Source organism: Centroberyx affinis, unplaced genomic scaffold (assembly GCF_046629955.1).
Source record: "Centroberyx affinis isolate AG114_WGS23_722 - 3 ecotype Tasmania unplaced genomic scaffold, CSIRO-AGI_Caff_v1 ptg003349l_1, whole genome shotgun sequence".
Lineage (NCBI taxonomy): Eukaryota > Metazoa > Chordata > Actinopteri > Beryciformes > Berycidae > Centroberyx > Centroberyx affinis.
Window position 1 is genome coordinate 20885 of NW_027281345.1, and position 21951 is coordinate 42835.

General features: G+C 43.0%; 1 protein-coding gene across 2 annotated transcripts; it reads right to left on the minus strand.

Moving 5' to 3' along the window:
- Positions 1 to 335: 335 nt before the first annotated feature.
- Positions 336 to 14747, minus strand: jph3a (junctophilin 3a). 2 transcript variants are annotated; one of them, XM_071538767.1, is made up of 5 exons: positions 14366 to 14747; positions 4651 to 5431; positions 3538 to 3662; positions 1237 to 2474; positions 336 to 416 (listed from the first exon to the last, which is right to left on the minus strand). In XM_071538767.1, exons 1-5 carry the CDS (start codon positions 14745 to 14747, stop codon positions 336 to 338), a joined length of 2607 nt encoding a protein of 868 aa, XP_071394868.1. The 2 variants fall into 2 exon arrangements, with proteins under 2 accessions (XP_071394868.1, XP_071394867.1); XM_071538766.1 differs by having other exon boundaries at positions 1237 to 2476; positions 3528 to 3662.
- Positions 14748 to 21951: the final 7204 nt, after the last annotated feature.

Genomic DNA, 21951 nt, shown 5'->3' on the forward strand with positions numbered 1-21951 from the left:
ATTTTACAGTAGGTGATGAACACCCATGCATGTGTGTCCTACTATACCACACTATTTTAAAGCTGCGCTCTTTGCTTTCTTATGACACTTATCGAATACCTTTCGCTATGGTTGCAAGCTCAAAATAGGCATTTCAAAAGGAACGGTGTTGTCATAGAAACTCAAACGGGCTTCAACAAAGGTGAAAAGACCAGTAGCAACAATAGAAAGGCTTTGCTGTGTCCGTCACTTGGGCTGTGGGCTCCAGTCGAATAGGCAGAATGTCCGTCTCAGTAAGTAATAATATAATATACTGTAGGTATCAATAAGTCTTAGTAGATCATACCTGTATAAGCTTAAATAAAGAAGTGAATGAAAAGAATGGCTACTCCAATATTGAGTAAAATGACCATAACCACCAGAATAGAGCTGGAGCCCTAGGATAAAAGAGAAGAGAAAAGAGGAAATTAGTTCTCACACTTATTCACTCAATGGAAACAGTAGACTCAGTAGAAAAACATGCATTTATACCCCCCCCCCCCCAAAAAAAAAAAAAAAACAGGAAATGAAAATCAGAGCCAAAGACTCAACAGTGGCGACTGAGTACACAGTATCTGAGCAGTTGGCAGTAAAAAACAGAGAGGCAGTGATCAAACATGACTGTAGTAAACAGATTTCATCACTTGCTGAAACTTAATTGAATTACTGTGCCTTTTTGTAATCGCTAGCATGCTACGGACTAACAGAACGTGTTATTTTGGAAACATTCACCGAATGCAGCACCTCAACCTTGCTAAGAGATGTCATTCAAAATGTTACACCCATGGGTTCCGGTTAAGTAAGCTACCTTTCACAGAGTGTTTACAGGAAGAGTGGAGAACATGATTCGGGACTGTTTGAGTGCAAATCTCTTGTAGGTATGAGTATATTTTGGCCTGTGTCATCTCCTCAAAACTACCTTATGGTTAGGTACATTTCTCACATGCACTCACTTTTTTAATTCATGGGGTCTTTAAATGAAATGTGGCTCTAAACCAGGAGTCTGAAACTATGTGCCATTGAGGGCTGAGATTGTGCAGGTTTTCATTCCAACCATTCACTAACTGTTTTCATGAATTAGCACAGCTTCAACCAGAGAAGAAACTGAAATCACCTGGTGTAGAGTTTGGTTGGAGTGAAAACCTGCAGACTCTCTGCAGAAAACAGAAAACCAAACAGACCCTAACTCATCAGTTAAACATAACTGTAATGACTCACTGAGTTTGATTTGAGGGTGAGATGCTCTCCTTCCTGCTCCAGTGTGATGGGCTGAGACTTAAGGGGTGGCGAGAGGGTGAGGTCCCTGTGCAGCGGCCATTCCTCCAGCTCCGCCCCCACATTCAGGTTGTCCAGCATCTGTACAGAGTCCATGGATCCCTCCCTTACCGGCCGCAGGCCGCGGGACCGCAGCCTGTTGCTTTTGGGGCACGGAGACTCCTGGCCCAGCCCCCGGGAGTCCGGAGACTGAAGCCTCATATCAACCGTATAGTCACTCATCCTCTCCTCGTCCTGCTCCGTGAGGCGTGAGTGGGCGGGGCTCCACCTAAGGGTGCTTTCAGCAGTCCAGCCCCCGGTGAGGCCGTCAAGCCTTTGGTCGACCAAAGCATGCTCGCTAAGCTTGTGGTTGGAAGGGATGTGCTGCTTTGGATGGTGGTTGGAGTAGACATGCTCTCGAGGGTTGTAGCTAGAAGAGACGTGGTCCTTTGCATTGTGATTAGAGGAGATATAATCTTGGGACTTGTGATTGGAAGAAGCATGCTCAGAAGTCTTGTGATTGGACATGTTATGCTCCAAGGCTTTGTGATTGGATAAAATGTGCACCTGCGGCTTGTAATTGGAAGAGGCATGCTCGCAGGCCTTGTGATTGGTGGAAGAATGATCCCATGTTTTGTGATTGGAGGAGGAGTACTCCCTCGACTTGTGATTGGAAGAGGCATGCTTGGAGGGCTTTTGGTTGGACAAGGAGTGCTCCCAGGCTCTGTAGGAGGAAGAGTGCTCCCGGGACTTGTGATTGGACAAGGATTTCTCCCGTGGTTTGTGATTGGACAAAGGGGCTTGCTCGTGGCCGTTAATTTGGCCCTCTTGCTCCTCCAGGAGAGAAGGTGTGGTGGAGCGGCTGCTGCCTCCTCGATCTGGATACATGTCATCTGTCCAAGTGTTAGCCCCGCCCCTAGGCAGATCTATGCCCCGCCCCTCCACCAGCACCTGGATCTCAGCCCCACCCTGGTCATCCACGGCACTCTGGCGCATGAAGCAAGCATTTCTGGGACGATGGGCGTGCTTGGGCGGGCTGCGGGGGGGCGAGGCGGGGACGCTCAGCACGGGGCTAAGATCAGGTGTTATTACAGGCGGCGTGGTGTCCGGAGTGCACAGCTCCGGACTGTCTGTTCCCGTGGAGATGACCTCATGGTCTTTGTCCTTGGCGTCCTGGTGGTTGGGCCGCTGACATTCGAGCCCTAGGAACACAGTTGGAGAATAGCACCAGTGAAGTGACTTGGCACCAATCCACAGCAAGTACATCAGACATACGCTGCGTGTTGCAGTGTTGTTAGCATGCAGGGGCACAGAAGAAGAAGAGTGAGGACGCTACAGTTTGAATCTTGGGAAGGCAATCACAGTTAGCTTAAGTCTGTTTTAGAGAGGATTAAGGAAGTCAACACACTTGAATTTTGTTTGAATTCTTAAAGGCTTATCCTGTGTAGTTTGGGGTTTATTGTGAGAGCAGAAATACATGGGTAATATGTATGGAATTACAGCACAGCATATTAAATGTATATTATATTAATGCTGTAAATGTTCAGATAGACACAGTACTTGTACATGCTTTTATTTATTTTAAATGAAGGTAATGAGTAGGTACAGTTCCATCATTTTCAAAATGTGTTGCCTTTTGATTTAGTAATGACTTTTTAATGAAAGCATAATACTTAAGTAGTTCTGGCAAATATACAGTATTTTTGAATGTAAGCTGATTCTACTTGAATTTCCTTCCCATAAGCATAACATCCACTGCATTACAGCAGATGACTTTTAGTACAAATCTAACACTTTTGTATTGGAGAGTTATATCATTTAATTTTCACATATGTATATTATAGATACTATAATATATATAAATATTAATAAATATATATATAATATATAATAAATAATATAAATACTAGAGGAAATACTGAATACTTGCCATTTTCTGGCATGAAATTGTCACATTTAAAGATATTGAATATAGGCACAAAATATTGGGTATCAGTGACTTCGGTCTAAACATATCAGTGTCAGTGTCAGCTTTCAAAAACCCATATCGGCCGAACCCTATATAGTACAGATTTCAATTGATTCTGAAAATGAGATACTTCTGTATATCACAGATAAGAACAAACTTCTCTCGTTCAGTAGTTAATATTCTCAATACAATACCAACTGAACTGTCATATGATACAAGAATAATAGCTGAATGCTGAAATTTAGACTAGTATAGCAGTATAGTATAATACAATTCTTCTCCTGTTGTCAACTCACCATTCCCGTAGATGTGGAAGGAGGGAGAGAGCTCCTTGGCAGCGATCCGGGCCAGTCGACACTCTTCCATGGCCTTCTGCGCCACGCCTTCCGCTGCCTCCGCCTTCCCACGGGCGTGGCTCATCCTGAGCAGACAGGTAGACACACAGCTGCAGTCAAACAGGCTGCAAACTCTTCATCATAAAGGTTATCATTCATTATGCACGTTTGGTGAATAGTTGTGCTTTGTCTGGCCTCACTTGATCCAAGATTGCTGTACACTATGCCAGAGGTTGGGACTCAGACTCAAGGCACAATTTTATTTGCTTGAGACTTGACTTGATACATGAAGAGAAGACTTGGGACTTGACTTTGACTTGTGACTTTTGATGACTTGAAAAGGTTTCTAAAGTCTTGACAAAAGATCTTGTGTTTGTGTAAATGACTTTGATTGACAGTGATGAGATTTGTTCCAGTAGACGACTGAATTTAAATTCTGTTTTCTGAATTTGTATGGAATGATTGAATTTATTGTTATTATTACTCATGATGCTCTTATCAAGTTTTTATCCTAATAAAACCATATTGCATTGAAAAGTCCTTGATACTAAATTGATACTGGACTCTTGATTTGTTCTGACTTGACTTGCTGTTCCAGATTTAGACTTGAGACTTGACATTAATGACATGGACTTGACTTGGTAAACTACATTTAGACTTAGAATTGTGCCTCAAGACTTGAGACTGACTTGGGACTCCAGCGAAGTTGACTTGGTCACACCTCTGCACTGTACCTTTATAAAGTCACATCAAATAAAAGGTAGTTTTTTGGAACTTGCGTATAAATTATATTGTTCAACATTTGTTTAATCATTCTATGTTTTAAAAGTGAGAGGGACCATCATGACTAGTATGACTGTAACTTGCTCACTTTTGCCTCTGAACCATGAGACAGAACTGCACATACAAACAGCCAATGTCACAATGCATTATATGTTTGATTTTCTGAAGTCAAGTCTATTTTCAAAGACATTGTATCATGTGAAAGTTGATTCCAGAAGCTGAAACCAACTATCCTTGCAACAGAACCCAAATGTGTCTCTCCCCATCATCCACTACTTCTTACTTTCTTACCTAGACATGGCAATCTCAGCTTTCTGCTTGGCGATGTCTGCAGCCTTCTCTGCAGCCTCTACAGCCCGGTCCACCTTCTCTCTGATCTTGCTCGCCCTCAGCGGGATCAGGTTCTTGCGCTTGCCGCTCACCAGCGCGTTCTGCTTGTACTTGCCTTCCTCCTTGGTGCCATCGGGGAAGGTGGTGCATCCGTACCCGTGCCTCTTGTTCGCCGTCCATTCACCCTCATAGTGCAGGCCGTCCGAGCGCCGGCTCACACCCCAGCCGGCCCTCTGGTCGCTCCGCCACTCGCCGGCGTAGGTTTCGGTGACGGTGGCGTCCACGGGCGCGCCCTGCTCGCTCTCACTGGCGTTGGAGTGGATGTCGGATGCGGCGGAGCTGACGGTGCTCATGCCGGCCTCGCTGCAGAAGGAGCTCTGCTTGCTGAGCTGACTGGCCAGGGAGCTCTTGGACTCTGAGCGCCGCAGCTTCAGCCCGCTCAGGATGGACTGGCGAAAGCGGCCCTTCCTCTTCCTCTGGCGCTCGGCCTCGCTCGGAGCCGTCAGGGCGAACCCGCCGCGCCCCACCGGGCTCCCGGCCAGCCCGGCCACCACCCCGTCAGCGGGCGCGGTGGCGGTGCCGTCCTCCAGCGCAGTGGGGGGGCCGTGGCTGTGCTCGGAGCGGAGGGAGTTTATGGATGTGCGCAGCGGGAAGAGGATGACGGCCGCCATGCCGTACGGCACGCTCTGCCGCACGCCGTAACCATGACGCATCCCACCCAGCCACTGGCCTTGGTAGGTTCCTGACAGAGAGACAGACACATAAAGAGTCAGAGGAAGAGATGTGACAAGTTTGTCCTTGTTGTCGTTGAGGGTCTAAAGGTAGGGGGTGAGGTTAGGGTTAGGTTTATGGTTTATAGGGTTTCATAATGTGGCCATTGTGAAGCTCTTTGAGACTGTGATTAAGGGCTTTACAAATTAACTTGACTTGAGCACACTGAGCACACTGTAGCCTATGATGGTAGCCTATGATGACATGACTCACAATTATCATTTCACTTCCATGCAACAAAAGTTACAGAAAACAAGGTTTTGGTGTGACCATGACACATCAAGGACTGTGGCTTTACAGGAGATTCAGCCAAATTACCCATAACTACAAGCAGAAGTTGTTGAATATTATGTTTTCAGCATTACTTAAATCAGCTTTATTTTGAAGTTATTTTTCCTTTATTTTGAAGTATTTTCCAACCAGCATGTGTGGAGCTTTGTGTGTACCCAAACAGACCATGGGTAACCAGCGACCTAAAACACTGTTTGAACATCAAGAAAAGTGTCTTCTTACAGGCTAAACAGATGAGGTAAACTCCACTCTCAACACAGTGGAGGATCGGTTCACTGCTGGTAAAACAGAGGTATGGTGAAGTCTGGACACCAGGATGAGCAGAGGTCAGAAGTCAGTTCAGATCCAGTAGCAGCGGGGTTGAGGTGTTGGATGTCTTGAGAAGCCTGAATAACTCCAGACCTGAGGCCCTTACATCTCTACTGAGCATGTGCAGGGACGGGGCGGTCTATGGTGAACTCACCTGTTTTTAGGGACGACGGGTTAACCCCTCTCTAGTTTTATGGCTTTAACTCTAACTTGCACCCTGATTTCCCCTTAAATTTCCCCTGAAGTAGCTTCAAAGTTAGAAAAAACATGCTTTTCCATTCGGTATGACAATGTCATATACATATTCTGTATCTGCTCGTTCCAATGCTTCACTGAAGCTGTAGCTGCTTATACTGAGTGAAATATTCAAAACCAAGATGCCATTTGTTATGGCTGTGCCATTACATCAAAGGAAAAACATCTAGATGCCTTGTGCATCATTTGATACACATTTCCCTATAATCCAGCATGATATGTTTGGTATGTTTGGAAACCTTGGGATCTTGACTAGAATTTAAAATAAAGTTCTGTGGGTTTGAACAAAGCTTTGCCGCGCAGCATGCGTTTGTAGTGATGGACCCACCGGCGGGACTGGCAGGGCTGCAGGCCACATACAGTGGTGCACAGTTTTATCTTTGAGGCAGTGCCAGGTGCTGGAACCTGAAACAACTTCAAGCTTGATTTCACAACCTTTATTAAGCTTCAATAAGCATGGGGTTGGTACAACTGAAAAGCTGTGGCCTTTGGTTTAATTTAATTTTTGACTCTGTCGGCTGATCACAGCGGTCAGTGGAGCTCTTCGCACTGACACCCTTCTGCAGTTTGCACCAGGGTTTGCCATGTTATTCTATTTTTGCGACGCCTCTTGTTCTTTCAGGACTCACTGACATCCATAAATGTCACAGACAGAAAACGCAAGCAGTGGAATACTGCCAAGACCATTAGGTGTCAGACTATAAATGACCGTGTCCTAATGCTCTGCAGCACTCTTTTATCATGTGACAACACAATATGTGCCACATAGAGTGTATCACTGGACGCATAATAAGTGTCTGAACATTATCTAAGGTGTCTCCAGGGTCTTGTCTGCAGGTTTATCAGGATTTTATATATGAATTCAGACATTTCTTTGTCTTAATTCAGTAAAAATTAGCATGCAACTCATTTGCTTTCATCTATCAGCCTGAAAGTGTCAACAATTTCTCCTCACACAATGTACTGAAAAGAAAGACATGGATGAATATTCACAAAATATTCCATTGCTTGAGACATGCTGTTCTGTGACAGGCAGCTGATAGGCCAAATGTATTCAGTCCTCCTAGTTGTGTGTAAAGGTTTATGTGGTAGCTGCAGAGAAGCTGCCAGGAATCTGCCATATCTTAAGAATATTTTGATGCCAAACACAGGCCACAACATCATACAGCTGTGAAATTAAATCATTAAAGGAACAAACCCTAAAGAAAAAAGATATATGCCATGTGACATTTCTTAAACTGCAGAAAAGTAGGCCTACATACTGTATGTATTTTCTTGAAATTGGCCAAGCTCTGGTATTAATCAAGTGGTTCTGATGTCTTCATGAGTTGGTGAGGTTTGGCAGGTCAGCATGGAAGACGAACCAACATACTATAGGAGGTGGAATAGAGGCCTGCTCTCTGTGTGATGTGCTGAAGTGTGAGCCAACAATTTGACAGTTTCAGACTGTATGCAAAACGTCAGAGCGGGGCTGCTCTAAAATCCCCCACTGTGAACGCTCTCTAAATGTTTGAAAAATTATTATTAGATATTAATACCTCCTCTTTTCCGTACAAAGAGGTTAAATCCAGCAGCCTAGTTTTAACCACAGGGCTTCCCACAGGGCCGAGTCCTCTCTCCCTTCCTCTCCTCCATCTACAACCAAGTAACATAAACGGCGGTTGACACCCAGACCTGCTGGAGGCAGCCGAGCTCCCTGGAGCTCCACATCTCAAAAACAAAGCAGCTCTGCTGTAGGGAGAGGAGAATACCTCACACCCTCCATCCTCTCTGCAAATCCCCAAGGTGGAAAGAACAAGAGATGAAGCAGATCCAGAGTCTCATATTTCTGGGCAGGGAACTCAGCAGCCTGCTCTTCACCTCGCAGCATGTCAGCTTCATTTACAGGAGGGATCAGCAGCTAACAGAGCTGCAGCCGTCTGCAGCTGCTTCATGGAGTCCAGCCTCACCTTCAGTATCATCCTGCTTCAACTCCCTCCGTGTCAAAAGCAAAAGAAATGTCACAAGACTCATCAATCAGCCAAATCAACCCACACTGCCTCTTCAAGATACAGTCAACCAAAAGAAAGATCAGATATCTTTCATCTGAAAACATCAAACTATAAACACTCTAAACAGGCAATATTGTTCAATATTTGCACAGCTGCTTTTTATTTATGTGTAAAAATGTGGGATTGTGTATTGAGCAAATGTTTAAAGACCCCATGAAATGGCATCTTTACTTCCTTAATGTGATGTATTTCCTGTTGAAACAGGATGTTAGGGGCGGGACATAATGCAGACTAAACCAATGGAATATGAGTCAGGGAGAGAAAGGCAGTTTTATTTGATGGGAGGGGCGGAGGGGAGGGACTGTTCAAAAAGCTGTGATGCTTTTATTGGTTGGAATTTATATTTACGCCTATTAGTACAGCATGAGGTCACCAGTAAAGATACTCTGTTTTCCAGGAAGTAAAAGTAATGGGAGTTAATTTCTGTGGCAATGTTTTTCTGAATCAGATTTTTTCATTTCTGCACCTTGACAGAGCCTCACATACACTTTGAGTTTGTCACATATAGCCTACAGTGATCTGAAAGAATCTGTTTCTATGAATTTATATGTTTTCATTACATGTTGTGGCCCCTTTTGATGCCATATGTCTGTCTGGTGTTCGCCCAAATTGCCCTCAAAAAGATTTTGTCACAATAATTTCAGTTTATCAGTGCATGACTTGAGTCATTATCATATCTAAACTTCATGTGCCATATTTTGAACAGCCATGGTTTTGGCCTTATATTTCCACTTTCAAATATTTCAGTTTTCTAAATCATTTACATTCCCTGGTCCAAATAAAGGCCGTTCTATTGAGATATTAACCAGACAAATAGAATGAGATGTAGAGACTAGCCAAGACAGCAGGAAGCAGTAAATTACCCTCAGTAGAATTAGAGCTGATGTCTAACACCAATTTAGAATTGTCATCTCTGCCTTAATCTGATATTCATGGATCTTACAGGCTGCTCAGGTCCTCAGTAAGCTGTTATAGACCAGTGGTTCTCAACGTGGGGTCTGGGGACCACCAGCGGTCCTTGAGGGGGTTCCAGGGGGTCCCCAGCAAATTCATGAATTAGTAAACCATTATTTCATTTACAAGAACACTATGATTTTGATCATAGTTTCACTGCTATCTCTCTACCTACAATACAGATAGACATGGAATTCTGGACAAAATCATATCTAGCAATAAAAATATTCTCAGATTTGGGTCCGAGAGACAAAATCTCATAGACTGGGGGTCCGTGGCCCTAATGTGGACTACATTAGGGGTCCTTGATATGAAAAAGGTTGAGAATCACTGTTATAGACAACAGGCAGCTAAGCACAGAGTTTACAATGTTTATCTGAAGGAAACTAAGTTATCTAGCTAGCTAACATTCTTACTATCCGAGTGTTAGCTAAGTTCATTCAAACAAATTATTTAAACACTGCTGTATTTATATTTAATCATGTAAAACTGAGCTTGAATTTAAATTGCTAGCAGCCTGGCATGCACAATATTTCTCAGATTGTGCCTTTATAGCCTGTTTTCCAGACAGTTGTATTAGACATTTGTATGAGCATATAGCTCCCTCCTGAACAATCTGTAGGTAGCAGCCCAGCAAAATGCTTAAAGTGATGTCTTGCAACATGTTTGTCTTGTAAACAAGTTAATGCCAAACGTCCAACCAGTCAAATACCTAGACAAGCCTAGATTTGAACATATGAGATGCCTGGGTGGGGTGGGGGGGTTGTTTTATGGGGTGGGGGGTTGTTTCGTTGTCATTGAAACGCCCAGAAACAATTGTTGGTTTCAACAAATGACTGCTCTCCAGTAAAGGCCTGATCAGTGTGTGATGTGAGCTGCTTCCTGCCTCTGCCTCGCCCCGAGGCAAACTGCCTCTGTGCCGCGCGTCCTGCTGCCGGCACGCTGCGCCCCCAATTACATTACACATGACTGTAAATTACATTACAGATGCATGCAATAGCTCTGCTGAACACTGCTGTCCGCGGGAAGGGAACACCCGGCTTTGCGATGGCATAATCAAAGTATAATCACAATTATGAATTAATGTGATGATTACTTTCAAGGAAATGACAGCACTTTGGATGCTGCCTCCCTCATCCTGGTAAACAAGCAGCAACAGTGAAAAAAAATCTGTTTTGGTTGATAACACTGACATTGTTTTGGAGAATGAAACAGATAGCTATCTGCTTAAATGATCAAATAGTCCACTGATGCCAAGAGTAAGCAACCTGAGTGATGGTGAGGCTGCTGCCTGCTGGGTCACAGCTGTTAGGGGATTAGAAAACTCCTCCATTACTAGGTCATTACAAGGGTTTGTGCTATTTGCTGGAGGAGTGACCTGACATTTACAGTGCATAAGACTCTCATGTTCGTTATGCGATGGAAGTGGATTTATATTATACGTATTAGTCTCCCAGGGTCCTCAGTTACTGAGGAATCACAGGCAAAACGTTTAATCCTTTCAAAGCTAATGAAGCCATACTCGATATATTTTGGCTAAAGTTGCTTTTTTGTCTTTTGCGTAAGTGGAATAATTGACCCACTGAAGACCAATCCCTGTGGTTATTTCACAACATTTCCACAATAAAAGCATGCTATCAATTTATATTCCTTCCTCACAAATAGCTTTACACTTCAATATGAAAATAAACTGTTGGGAGATTACTCATTCAAAGTTACATGAAAGGGGTAAAAACAACTCCTATCTTATTAATATAAAACACAAGTTAATAGTGTCAATGGTGTCTTCCATGGACACAAGTCTGTCCTTGTTTGTCTTTGTGCAAAGTTTCATGTCTTTTGGACTTTGCATCACTGAGAGAGAAACAGTGAATCCAGTATTTGTTTTTTGTTTGTGGATTCATTGATTTGTATGTGAAACACTTGCAGCTGCACTTTGTACAATAATATAATTACATCTGATCATTCAACCATGACTTTATCAGGACATTACCACAATACAAAAAAGGACTGACATCGTTTACACATCGAATGATTAACATGGTCCAGATGTTTTACATTGTGTTTGCTTCAAGGGGAAAATCAGTTGAATCTCGCGTCTGAATTCAGAATGTGAAATAAACAGCGAAATGTTTCTTTATGGGCAAGCTGCATCACATTTATCACTTAAGAAGTTGATTAACCCTTACCTTAACACTAATAACATTACTGGAGACCTTTTGCTTATACCTTACCTTAAATAATAACAAAAAAACATTCTTATGATCATTGATTTTCAAGAAGATTAAAATTTTTGACTTTGTGGTTTGGTGGATATCTTCCTGATATTGAGCTGTAGTCCCTTTTGCACAATCCACATCTCAACTGTCTCAAAGCTTAAAAATCTTCTCTTTATCTCCATCTCCCGCTTTGTGATTGGTAGAGATTTAATAAGGGAAATCAATAAGTGATAAACTTGGATTCACCTCACCAGTGTACTTCATGAAAAGTAAAACAGCATATATAAGTAAAATAAAAAAACGATTTATTTAACCTATTTCAACTCAATAAATCACTGTTTAGTATCATAGTTTTTCCCCAAAATCATAAAATTTGAACGGCCTAAAAATCCATACAAATATTAGTCTACCGATAAGCCAATTTTGTTTCTGAATAGCTCAAGTTTGGGAAAAAGCCATTTCACCACAGGCTGTGGTTAATCTCTCCAGTGGGCTGGAGGAAGACGACCCTTTTAGTCAAAGGATGAAAAAAGCTGTAAATCACAAAATAGTTTTTTTTTCCTCCTGAAAGACATGCTGTGTAATTTTTTGTGACATGCAGTTTAAATACAAAGCTCAACTCTTAATCCACATCTCAGATCTGCTCTCCAAAGTGTGTAGGAAGCACAAATCCTTCACAGTGGGGCTTCTTCCATATTTTGGAGCGAGATGAAGTGGCTTTTAAATGAAAATACATATTTGGGAAAAAATTCAGGCTATTCAAAATTCAAACAGAGCAAATTCTAATCAGTAGCATCTCCACAAAAGGGTATCTGACACTGTTTTTCAAGTGCTATAAAAGAGATAATGTTGAATGAGCAATGTCTTGATGCTTTGAAACTGATATGACAAAAAAAAAAAAAAAAATTCCCAACATTATTTTTGGAATATTGTGCAGCCCTATAATGGATAGGCCTGTAGCACATTCTGCTGCCTACAGTTTTCTTCTGAAGAACAAATAAACATCATCCATATACATGACATTGCAACATAAAGCAGAATGGGAAGATTATATATATATGTATACAGTATATTATATATACACAATGTCTATATACAGTAGTCTACTTCATAAAGAGACCTATCCCCTAATTTCTAGGCTACATACTGTATATATATGTAGATAGATAGCTAGAAGATAGATAGATAGATAGATAGATAGATAGATAGATAGATAGATAGATATGTATATATATGTTCCCTAATTTATACGTGGTTTTTTTTTCTTTTTCTCTTATAATTTGTTAACAGCAAACCAAACTCCTTGTATGTAAAAACTTCCTCGGCCAATAAAAGTGATTATGATTTATTCTGATAAATGGATCGATTTCAGTGCAACAGTGTCAACACTGTTCAACACTGTGACATTGTGACATTGTCGTCTTTGCCTCGAGCCCCCCAAACCCCTTAAAACCCACCCAGGATTCAGTATTCCCGGGAAGAGTCCAGCAGCGCGAGGAGCTGTCCGCGGTGCTGAAACCCGGACTGTCTCGTGCTCGGCGGGGCTGATTGTGACGCGGCTGCCTTTTAATCGCTGTTGTGTTATTATTATTATTATTTTTTTTTTTAAATGAACACGCGCTCTATTGACAGGCCTGCCCAGCACGTCTCCCGTGCGTTTGACAGAGACAACTGCACATTTATTGGGTTGTGGAAAATGTGTCAGCTCGTGCGTGCTATATTCATCTGTCGGCGGTCTTCCACGTGAGCGACCGGAGGAGAGCTGTCGCGTGACGCAGTCGTTTTTTTGTTTTTTTTCCTCGGTTAATTTTGTCAGAGTGATAGCATTTCCGCTAATTCATAAACCAAACAGTTGGGCGGGATGTAAACGCTCGCGCTGGGAGCCGTTTAAACCTCTGGTAAACAACCTCCACCTCCAATGCAGCACCGACACACACCGTGTTTTCATGCCCCCCCCCTCTCCCTCCACCACCTGCATCACTTATTGACCTCGCTCTCCATCCCTCATCCGGGTCCTGCGCGGTGGAGGCAGGCAGCTCGGTGGAAGCTGCGTCGGTTGTCAAACGGCCTAGATTAGCGCCCAAGTCAGGGAAACGTGACTGACGGCGCCCGGGAGCCAATCAGAGAGCAGAGCCGGAGCGGGTCTCTAGTGACACGCTGACCCGCTGTCGGCGCGTTACCATGGCGATTTACAGTACAGAGGCGTCCGTGCTGTGATGCAGAGGGAGGGGGTGGGGGCAACCTGTGTGTGTGTGTGTGTGTGTGTGTGAAAACAGAGGAGGTGAGGTTTTAGGATGCCTAATATTAGACATCGGCCCTGCCTTAACGTCCACGGCCGGTTTCTCTACTGTGACTTTACTGTAGGCTCTAATAATAAAGAGTAATAAAGGCCGGTCAGTGGGCTAAAGTGAAGGTGATCCGTCCCTGCTGCTGCCGTGACAACACAACCCTTCTCACATTTGCATCTGGATGTGACCTACATGTTATTTATGTAGCCTAAATCAGAGATGTGATGTGTTACAGAGGGGTTTTTTTTTTTTTTTTTTTTTTTTGCAGCAGTCTAAACACGCAGCTCTTCTCGCAGCTTAGCAGAGTTTCCAGCAGTGAAATTCAGCTGAGGGAATAGAGATGGAGAGTAGAGAGCCCTAAATCTGATCTGCAGCCTGGGGTTTGGTGTGGTAACAAAAAGCGGGGGAAGTTACAGGGGTATAGATGTACAGGAGGAGGTGCTGTGATGGGATTTCGTTCATCAAACAGGAGCAAACAGAAGTGAGAATATTGTTTTCTGTGTGTTTCCAGGCAGGAAGCTGGGAGTCGGCCTCTTACCTCCATCGGAGTAGGTTTCGGTGCCGTATCCGTCCTGCAGCCCGTTGCTCCAGGTTCCCTCGTACCGGGCGCCGCTGACCGTGCTCTCCAGCTGCCCGTAGCGGCCCTTGAACCCCTGCGTCCACTCGCCTCTGTACTCCCAGCGGCCCTTGCTCTCCACTCCCACGCCGTGCCGCTTGCCCTGCGCCCAGGTGCCCTGGTAGCTGTTCCCGCTGGGCCAGGTGTAGACGCCCAGGACCTCGAAGCCGTGGCTCCAGGCCCCGGCGTACTCGCCCTGGCCCTGCGGCCCCGTGCAGACCCCCCGGCCATGGGCCTTGCCCTGCTCCCACCCCCCGCAGTACGACCCCCCGTCATCAAAGTCAAACCTGCCTCCAGTGGACATGCATGAAACAGGTTTAGGCAAATCCTCAGAACGTCAAGAAAAAAAACGGGCCTGGTTTACACAGAGGGAGCAGAGAGGGAGGAGGCCTTGTTTGGATGTAGCATGGAGGTGCAGGGCCCCGACTCTCCCTCTGCTGTTGGTTTAGGATGAAAAACACCGGCTGCCGGTCTGGAAAAGAGCAGGACTCGGCCCGGAGAGCATCGCCTTACGACGGAGAGGCGACCGAAGCCTCGGCGTCGGGTCTGGCTGGGCACACGCCGCCGCTTCCCACGGGCACGCGGGCTCAGAGGGCTTTCTCCTCCTCGTTCTCCTCCTCCTCCTCCTCCACCTTCCCGCTCGGCGCAGCCTCGCGGCCCGGCGGCTCCCCGGCCCGTCGCCTCGGCCGCGCGGCGGGGGCGCTCCGGACGAGCGAGGCCTAGGCTTTTCTCGGGAGTCCCAGAGGCCCACACACACACACACACACACACACACACACGCAGGCGGCGGCGGCGGCGGCAGGCAGCAGCAGCAGCAGCAGCAGCGACCGCGCTCAGCTCAGTCAGACATTACAGCATCGCTACATCCGCGCCGCACCGGGCACCCAGGGACGGAGAGAGAGAGAGAGACGGGATGGGGATGGCACCGCACCGGTACGCCATGAAAAAAAAAAAAAACACACACCAGAAAAAAAAAAAACGGAGTAGCAGAGAAGTTGAGGCTATTTCTCTATAGCATGGCCTGGAAACAAGCAATCCAGGCTACCTTCGAACACACACATCCATAACCACACACACACACACACACAGTCGCCCTCACACACACACCTCGGAAGACATAACAGAGTGTGAATATCCCCAACGTCGCTCCTCTTTATTTCTCCTCTTTTTCCTCCCCTCGCTGCTCTGCTGTGATCTAAAGATGAGGCTCTCTCTCCGGAAGACGAGGATGCAGGGAGAAGAAGAAGAAGACGAAGAAGAAGAAGAAGAAAAAAAAGCCCCCCCCCAAAAAAAAACAACACAATTATTCCCTTCCTCTTCCCTTTGTCCTCTCCATTTCAGGTCTCACCTAGATCTGGATTGGTAACGTATCCCAATTCCACCAAGTCATATGTGCTCTCTCGTTTTTTTCGGCCTCTCTCTCTCTCTCTCGCTCTGTCTTTCTCTCTCTCTCTCTCTCTCTCTCTCTCTCTCTCTCTCCCTCTCTCTCTCTAAAATCTGCTCATTACAGGACTGTTCCACCCCAGCCAATACCCCTCCCCCACACACACACACACACACACACACACACACACACTCCTTCTCTCGGCTCTTAAAGAGATAGAGACGGAGGGACGGGGGGAAGAGCAGCGTGCATGGCGCTCGCTGCTCTTTCCCTTTGGGGATACAGCCTGCTTTTCCTAATTATCCAGCCTCATTTCACTCTCTCTCTCTCTCTCTCTCTCTCTCTCCATTTCACTCCTCCTCCCAGACAGAAATCTGGGTAGTCAGCAATCTGTTTCTTGATAACCGGTGGTTTGTGTGCTTATTGATCCCGAGGCGTACGCTCCTCAGCTAATTGTTGTTAGTCTTTCCACTGTTGTCTCACAGGCAAAGCGATGGACTGTAGCTGTCACTTGACTAATCTTTAGTGAGGTCCAGAGAGACCCGCACAGTAGACGTTCGAGTGAAGTGGCCCAAAAAAACCCACACATAGAACTTTCCATTTGTGTTTTATCCCAGTCTGCCCATATGGTGCCACGATATGGGGGCTGCGTTACAATCTGACGACCCAACACATCCCCGTTATCTAGAGCAGTCCATGTGGTGTCATGGTAAATAAATGATATTTTCTAATCAATGGACAGTCTAATCGATGGACAGAGGGAGAGAGAAAGAGAGAGAGAGAGAGAGAGGAATGATGGTATTGGAAATCTTTCTGACCATCTGCTGTATTTAATGGTGACCAGAAAGTAGTCACAAAGTAGACTCGACAGCGGTCCGATGAGACACACGGAGGTCTACCGTGTTTATATGAAGTTAGAGCCTTAATCTTTACCTCTTCCCTCTCCATCCCTCCATCCTTCCCTTCCTCCATCTACTTATCCGTATGTCTCCTCCATTCTCTCTTCTCTTCCTCAGTGACCACCAGGCTCGGCGGAGTCTTGGACAGCTGCTACTATCTACTATTGTTTATTCTTTATTTGGATCCCCATTAGTTGTTACCACGGCAACAACTACTCTTCCTGAGATCCATGCTAAAAACATATAAGCATACTCATGCTTTCACATATACATACATAAATATATAATAGAATTACAGAAATACTCCCCCCTCCCAATTAAAACAACATGAACATTACTAAAAAACGAATACAATTACAAAAGATCCCCCCCATTAAAAACTATATATTAGGGCTGAGCAATATATCGATATTATATTGATATCGTGATATAAGACTAGATATCGTCTTAGGTTTTGGATATCGTAATATCGTGATATGGCATAAGTGTCTTTTCCTGGTTTTAAAGGCTGCGTTACAGTAAAGTGATGTCATTTTCTGAACTTACCAGACTGTTCTAGCTGTTCTATTATTTGCCTTTACCCACTTAGTCATTATATCCACATTACTGATGATTTTTTATCAAAAATCTCATTGAGTAAATATTTTGTGAAAGCACCAATAGTCATCCCTACAATATTGTCACAATATCGATATTGAGGTATTTGGTCAAAAATATTGTGATATTTGATTTTGTCCATATCACCCAGCCCTAGTAAATATATATACATATATATATATATATATATATACATTTATATATGTATATATATATATACATATATAAAAACAAAGTCATCAGTGTAGTACCTATTGTAACAATGACTATAATCAAGCTTTATCCTCATTAAACCGTTAATTGTTAACTTGTGGTGTGGTCTTTGCTAGTGAAACAGTGTGTAATAACAATCTAGTTAAAATAATAATGCTTAACAGTAGAGCTGTACAAGGTGACAGGAAACCACAAGTCAACAAATAAATAAACTGAACTTTACTATTACAGCATCTTTATTAGGAACAGTGTTTGTTTACAGAAATGAGAACCGTCTTCTACATGTTAGTTTGACCCACAAGAGCCAATCAGGTGATGCCTGGTTGACACCAATTGTTAAATAGAGCATAACAATATATACAAAACACATAACAGGCCTGCAAGTGATTTTCTGTTCTATCCGTCAACAATGCAACCATAAGAAAAATAAATATATAAATACATAATCCAAATTTGGATGATGCCTGAAAAATCCTTTCACTGAGAATTTTCCCCTTAACAAGAGGGAAAAGACAGAATTAGAGGCAGATCATACAAGCAGGCAAACACAATAGTAAAAATACAAAATTATCATACAAAAAGTCAATAGAAATATGGCAAAAAATGTCATTACATCACATTAAAATTAAGGTAATCATTAAGACCTGGATACAAGTTTGTAAGGTAAAGATCCAAAAGGGTTCGGCCTCCAGAGTCTCCAAAGTGGCCACAACTCAAGCTTGTAAGAAATAATGGATTTAAGGATTCTTTATCTTTTTCAAATATTCTGCGTGTCTGACAGTAACATGAAACTGGATCTTTTTTTAATCAATGCATTTTACAAAGATGTATCAAGCATTCCAAACAAATGTGCTGCATCATCAAAAATACTTAATCCTAATAAAATGAGGATTCATTTCAAGTGAATAACACAATTTATCAGTATACATCCATAATACCCCTAACTGTAATACCCAGGGTGTCCACAGGTCCTTCAAAAGTCTGAAAAAGTCTTCTCATCTACATTTCAGGCTCAATTTTATTAAGTAGTAAGAAATAAGTATTAAGAAATAAGTAATTTGAGGTCTTAATCTTACATTTTTGTCATCATGCAGTGACAGGCTTCTTTGTGCTGCGTGTTCATTATTAGATTAATACAGAGCAGAATATGGATCCATCTGCTTTACCAAACACAGCTGGACTTCATGTCTCTTAATTCATTTCACGTTGCCCTTTTTCTTATACTGCAATTTCACCGTTCCCATTTGCTATGTTCAGTCAGAAATAAGCTTGTTTTGCCAGCTTTGTCTCTGCATTTTGATTTTTAAATTCAAGTCTTAAATTCAATTCCAGGTTGCATTAAAAAAAAATCTTTAAAAGTCTTATTTGGCTTTCTGAAACCTGCAGATACGCTGAACTAAAATATTTAAAACGATTAACAGACTCACCAGAATTTTTTTACTTATGGCAGCTCTTTAATAGGTTCTTCAAGATTTTAATAGAGAAAAAGAGACATCACATATCACTCAATATAGAAACTATGGTTGAAGCCTGGTGACACCTTTGAATTCACTATGAAAACAACACTTAGCATGCTTGGAAATAACACAGCAGAAGTGAATTAACACCTCTGTTTGACATCTCCTCTGTCAAGACGGAGGAGTATTTTTAGCACCTTGTGTCCCTTCAAATAGGCCTTTTTTTTTTCTTTTTTCTTTTTTTTTTTTCCACTTTTGCGATTATCAGATTTCAAAAATCTATGTCAAAGCATTATCACATTCATGCCAGAAAAGCAGGAGATTGCCACTTGCACACCACAGAACAAATCAGTGCTGGATGTGAGTGTGATGTCAGTGAAAGATGTGGAACAAATGAATGAGCCGCACAGGAGGAGGAGGAGAGGAGACTGTCTGGACTGAGTTTGTCACGATTGTTTGTTTTTTTCTGCTCGATAGCTTTTCGTTTACTTGAAGGAGTACGAAGACGAAATGAAGATAAATTTAACTTACAGACTTCCCGTACAACACAGACTCACACACGCTTGCATGCACACACACACACACACACACACACGAGTGCACACACAATACAATACACACACACACACACAAACACTCAAGTTCAGCTGTTTGCACCGGAGCTGAAGCCTAAAACTGGAAGCATTAAAGTACTTTAAGTTTTATATCAAGCGATTTATCATTTGTATGTCACAGAATGAGATCATTTTCATAGAAGGCGAGGGAAACTCTTAAAGGGAAAATCCACCGTAAAACATGATTCGCAGAGTTGTTACAAAGAGCGTGAAGTTGAAAAGCGTGAAGAGGAAAAGGTTAGAAAGTTAGAAAATAGAAAACAAAGACTGATTTGTAAAGTCACCAAAAGACACTCTGTGGAAAGATGATGAGTGACACACTGAGCATTAATAACACCTGTTTCATAAAATGGCTCTAAAACTGTTGTTGAGCTGGAAACACTTTTCTAATGTTAGTGTGCAGAGAGTCGTCTTCTGTCTGTCTTCTGTCCACAGCTGACTGAGTTACAAAATCCACCTTAAAACACTTTTCACTGTGTTTTCAACAAATCATTTTGCTGCAACATCTGGCACTGCTGCGCAAACAGATGGCAACTCAATGCATATATAATATCTCCTATGTATATTTATGTATATGAGAATAAATCAAAAGGTTTTAAAGGTAAAGTTTCCCCTCAAAACACTTTTTTAACACTCCCACAGATAACTGGCCGTGATGTTTCATCCAGATATTTCCAGCAACTGCAACGGAGTTTGATATCAGAAAATGTTTCAGGATGTAAAACCTCAGCGGTAAACGTCAGGTTCTGGTGTCAGTCCCTCAGAATCAAAGAGCGAGGGCTTCTTTCTAGAGCCGCCATTTTGGCACCAAGAGACGTTCAACAATCATACAGGGAGAAATCCATCGGAGAAGAGGAGAGAAACCAAGTTCTCCACCCACAGGAGCAGGAGAGAGACCAGAATGCAATGCAGCAGAGAGACAGGTTGGAGTTTGAGTAAGAGGATGGACTCTTGCTCCGGTATCACCAGTGTTGGGGCTGTTACTGGAAAAAGTAATAAATTACACATTACTTGTTACTTTTTTTTAAAGTAATGAATTACTTTATTTATTACTCTCTGAGAAAAGTAATTAGTTACACTAGTTGTTACCTTACTTTTGCGTTACACCCTAAAACCATTGTACCAGGCTTATTTGTGTTTATTGGGCCGATAAATATTGTCGAGCTAAACCACATTACTAGCATAAGAATCAAAATAATGACGGACACTAAATCTTTCTTTAAGGTTTTTAATAAAGACAGAGCCTACAGCATTAAATTCAGACTTTCAGAGTCATATTTACCACTTTGTTGGCTCCTTCATGTGTCTAAGTGATGCTGCTTGTTGTGAACCTCTTGGTTAAGGGGGGCAAATGTGGTTTTGGTATATAAGATAGCATAGGAGGAGGAAACTAAAAAGTACAAGGTTAAGCTAAAGTTTTGGATCCAGTTCCAAGTGTATTTTAAAGTTTAAGTAATAATCTGTGATATCCTACAAAGAAATGTCTGTTTTGCTTCCCTTTATCACTGATTGATATAACACAACAGTGATCCAACCTATATCCAGTTAAAGCTTTCCCATTGTCTGTTCTAAACAGCCGGTGTCTGGTAGCTCTTTCCTGGAAAAATCCTCTGCCACACAGGAAGTGATGCGTTTTATGTTTCCGGTTTGTTGGGAATCAGAACAGAAGAAGAATAATGAGCAGCGACAGCCACCATGGCTGAACAGACAAAGCAGCCAAAAAGCAGCAAAAACACAAAACAGCAGTACTGCACAGATCGAGCAGACAGATGTAAATGCATGGCTGCAGGGTGTTAAAGAACTAAAAGAACTAAAATGAAGAGGTGAATGGTGGACTGGGTCTGATTCTCGGATTTAAGCAGGAAGATCTTTCATGAAGAAAAAGATCTTTCCTAGAAATGACGAGGATCTGGTCAGTAAAGCATAGGCCCGTGCAACAGGATTTGGTAAGTCAGCTATGTAGGACAGGATAGTTCATGTTGCACCTTGTAGGCCAGAAAAAAAAACACACTGATGTTTTATGGGGAGCTGATAAAGAGGCACCAGAAGAGGAGCAATGTGTTGTGACCCAGTTCCACTGAGAATCTGTTTAGTTTAGAGCAGGATGGACAACCGAGAGACACGGAGCTGAGGGTCTGCAACCAGACAGCTGAGCTCACTGCTTCACATCAACCAGACAGGAGGAACTCACCAGGGCTGGAAAGAGTAGGAGAATATCCTACTAGTAGAAGTACTGTTACTTTGCCGATACCTTACTACAGTAGAAGTAAATGTACTGGTGTTAAAATCTAAAGTAAAAGTACAAAGTAGCTCATTTAAAATGGACTCAGAGTAAAGTAAAGTA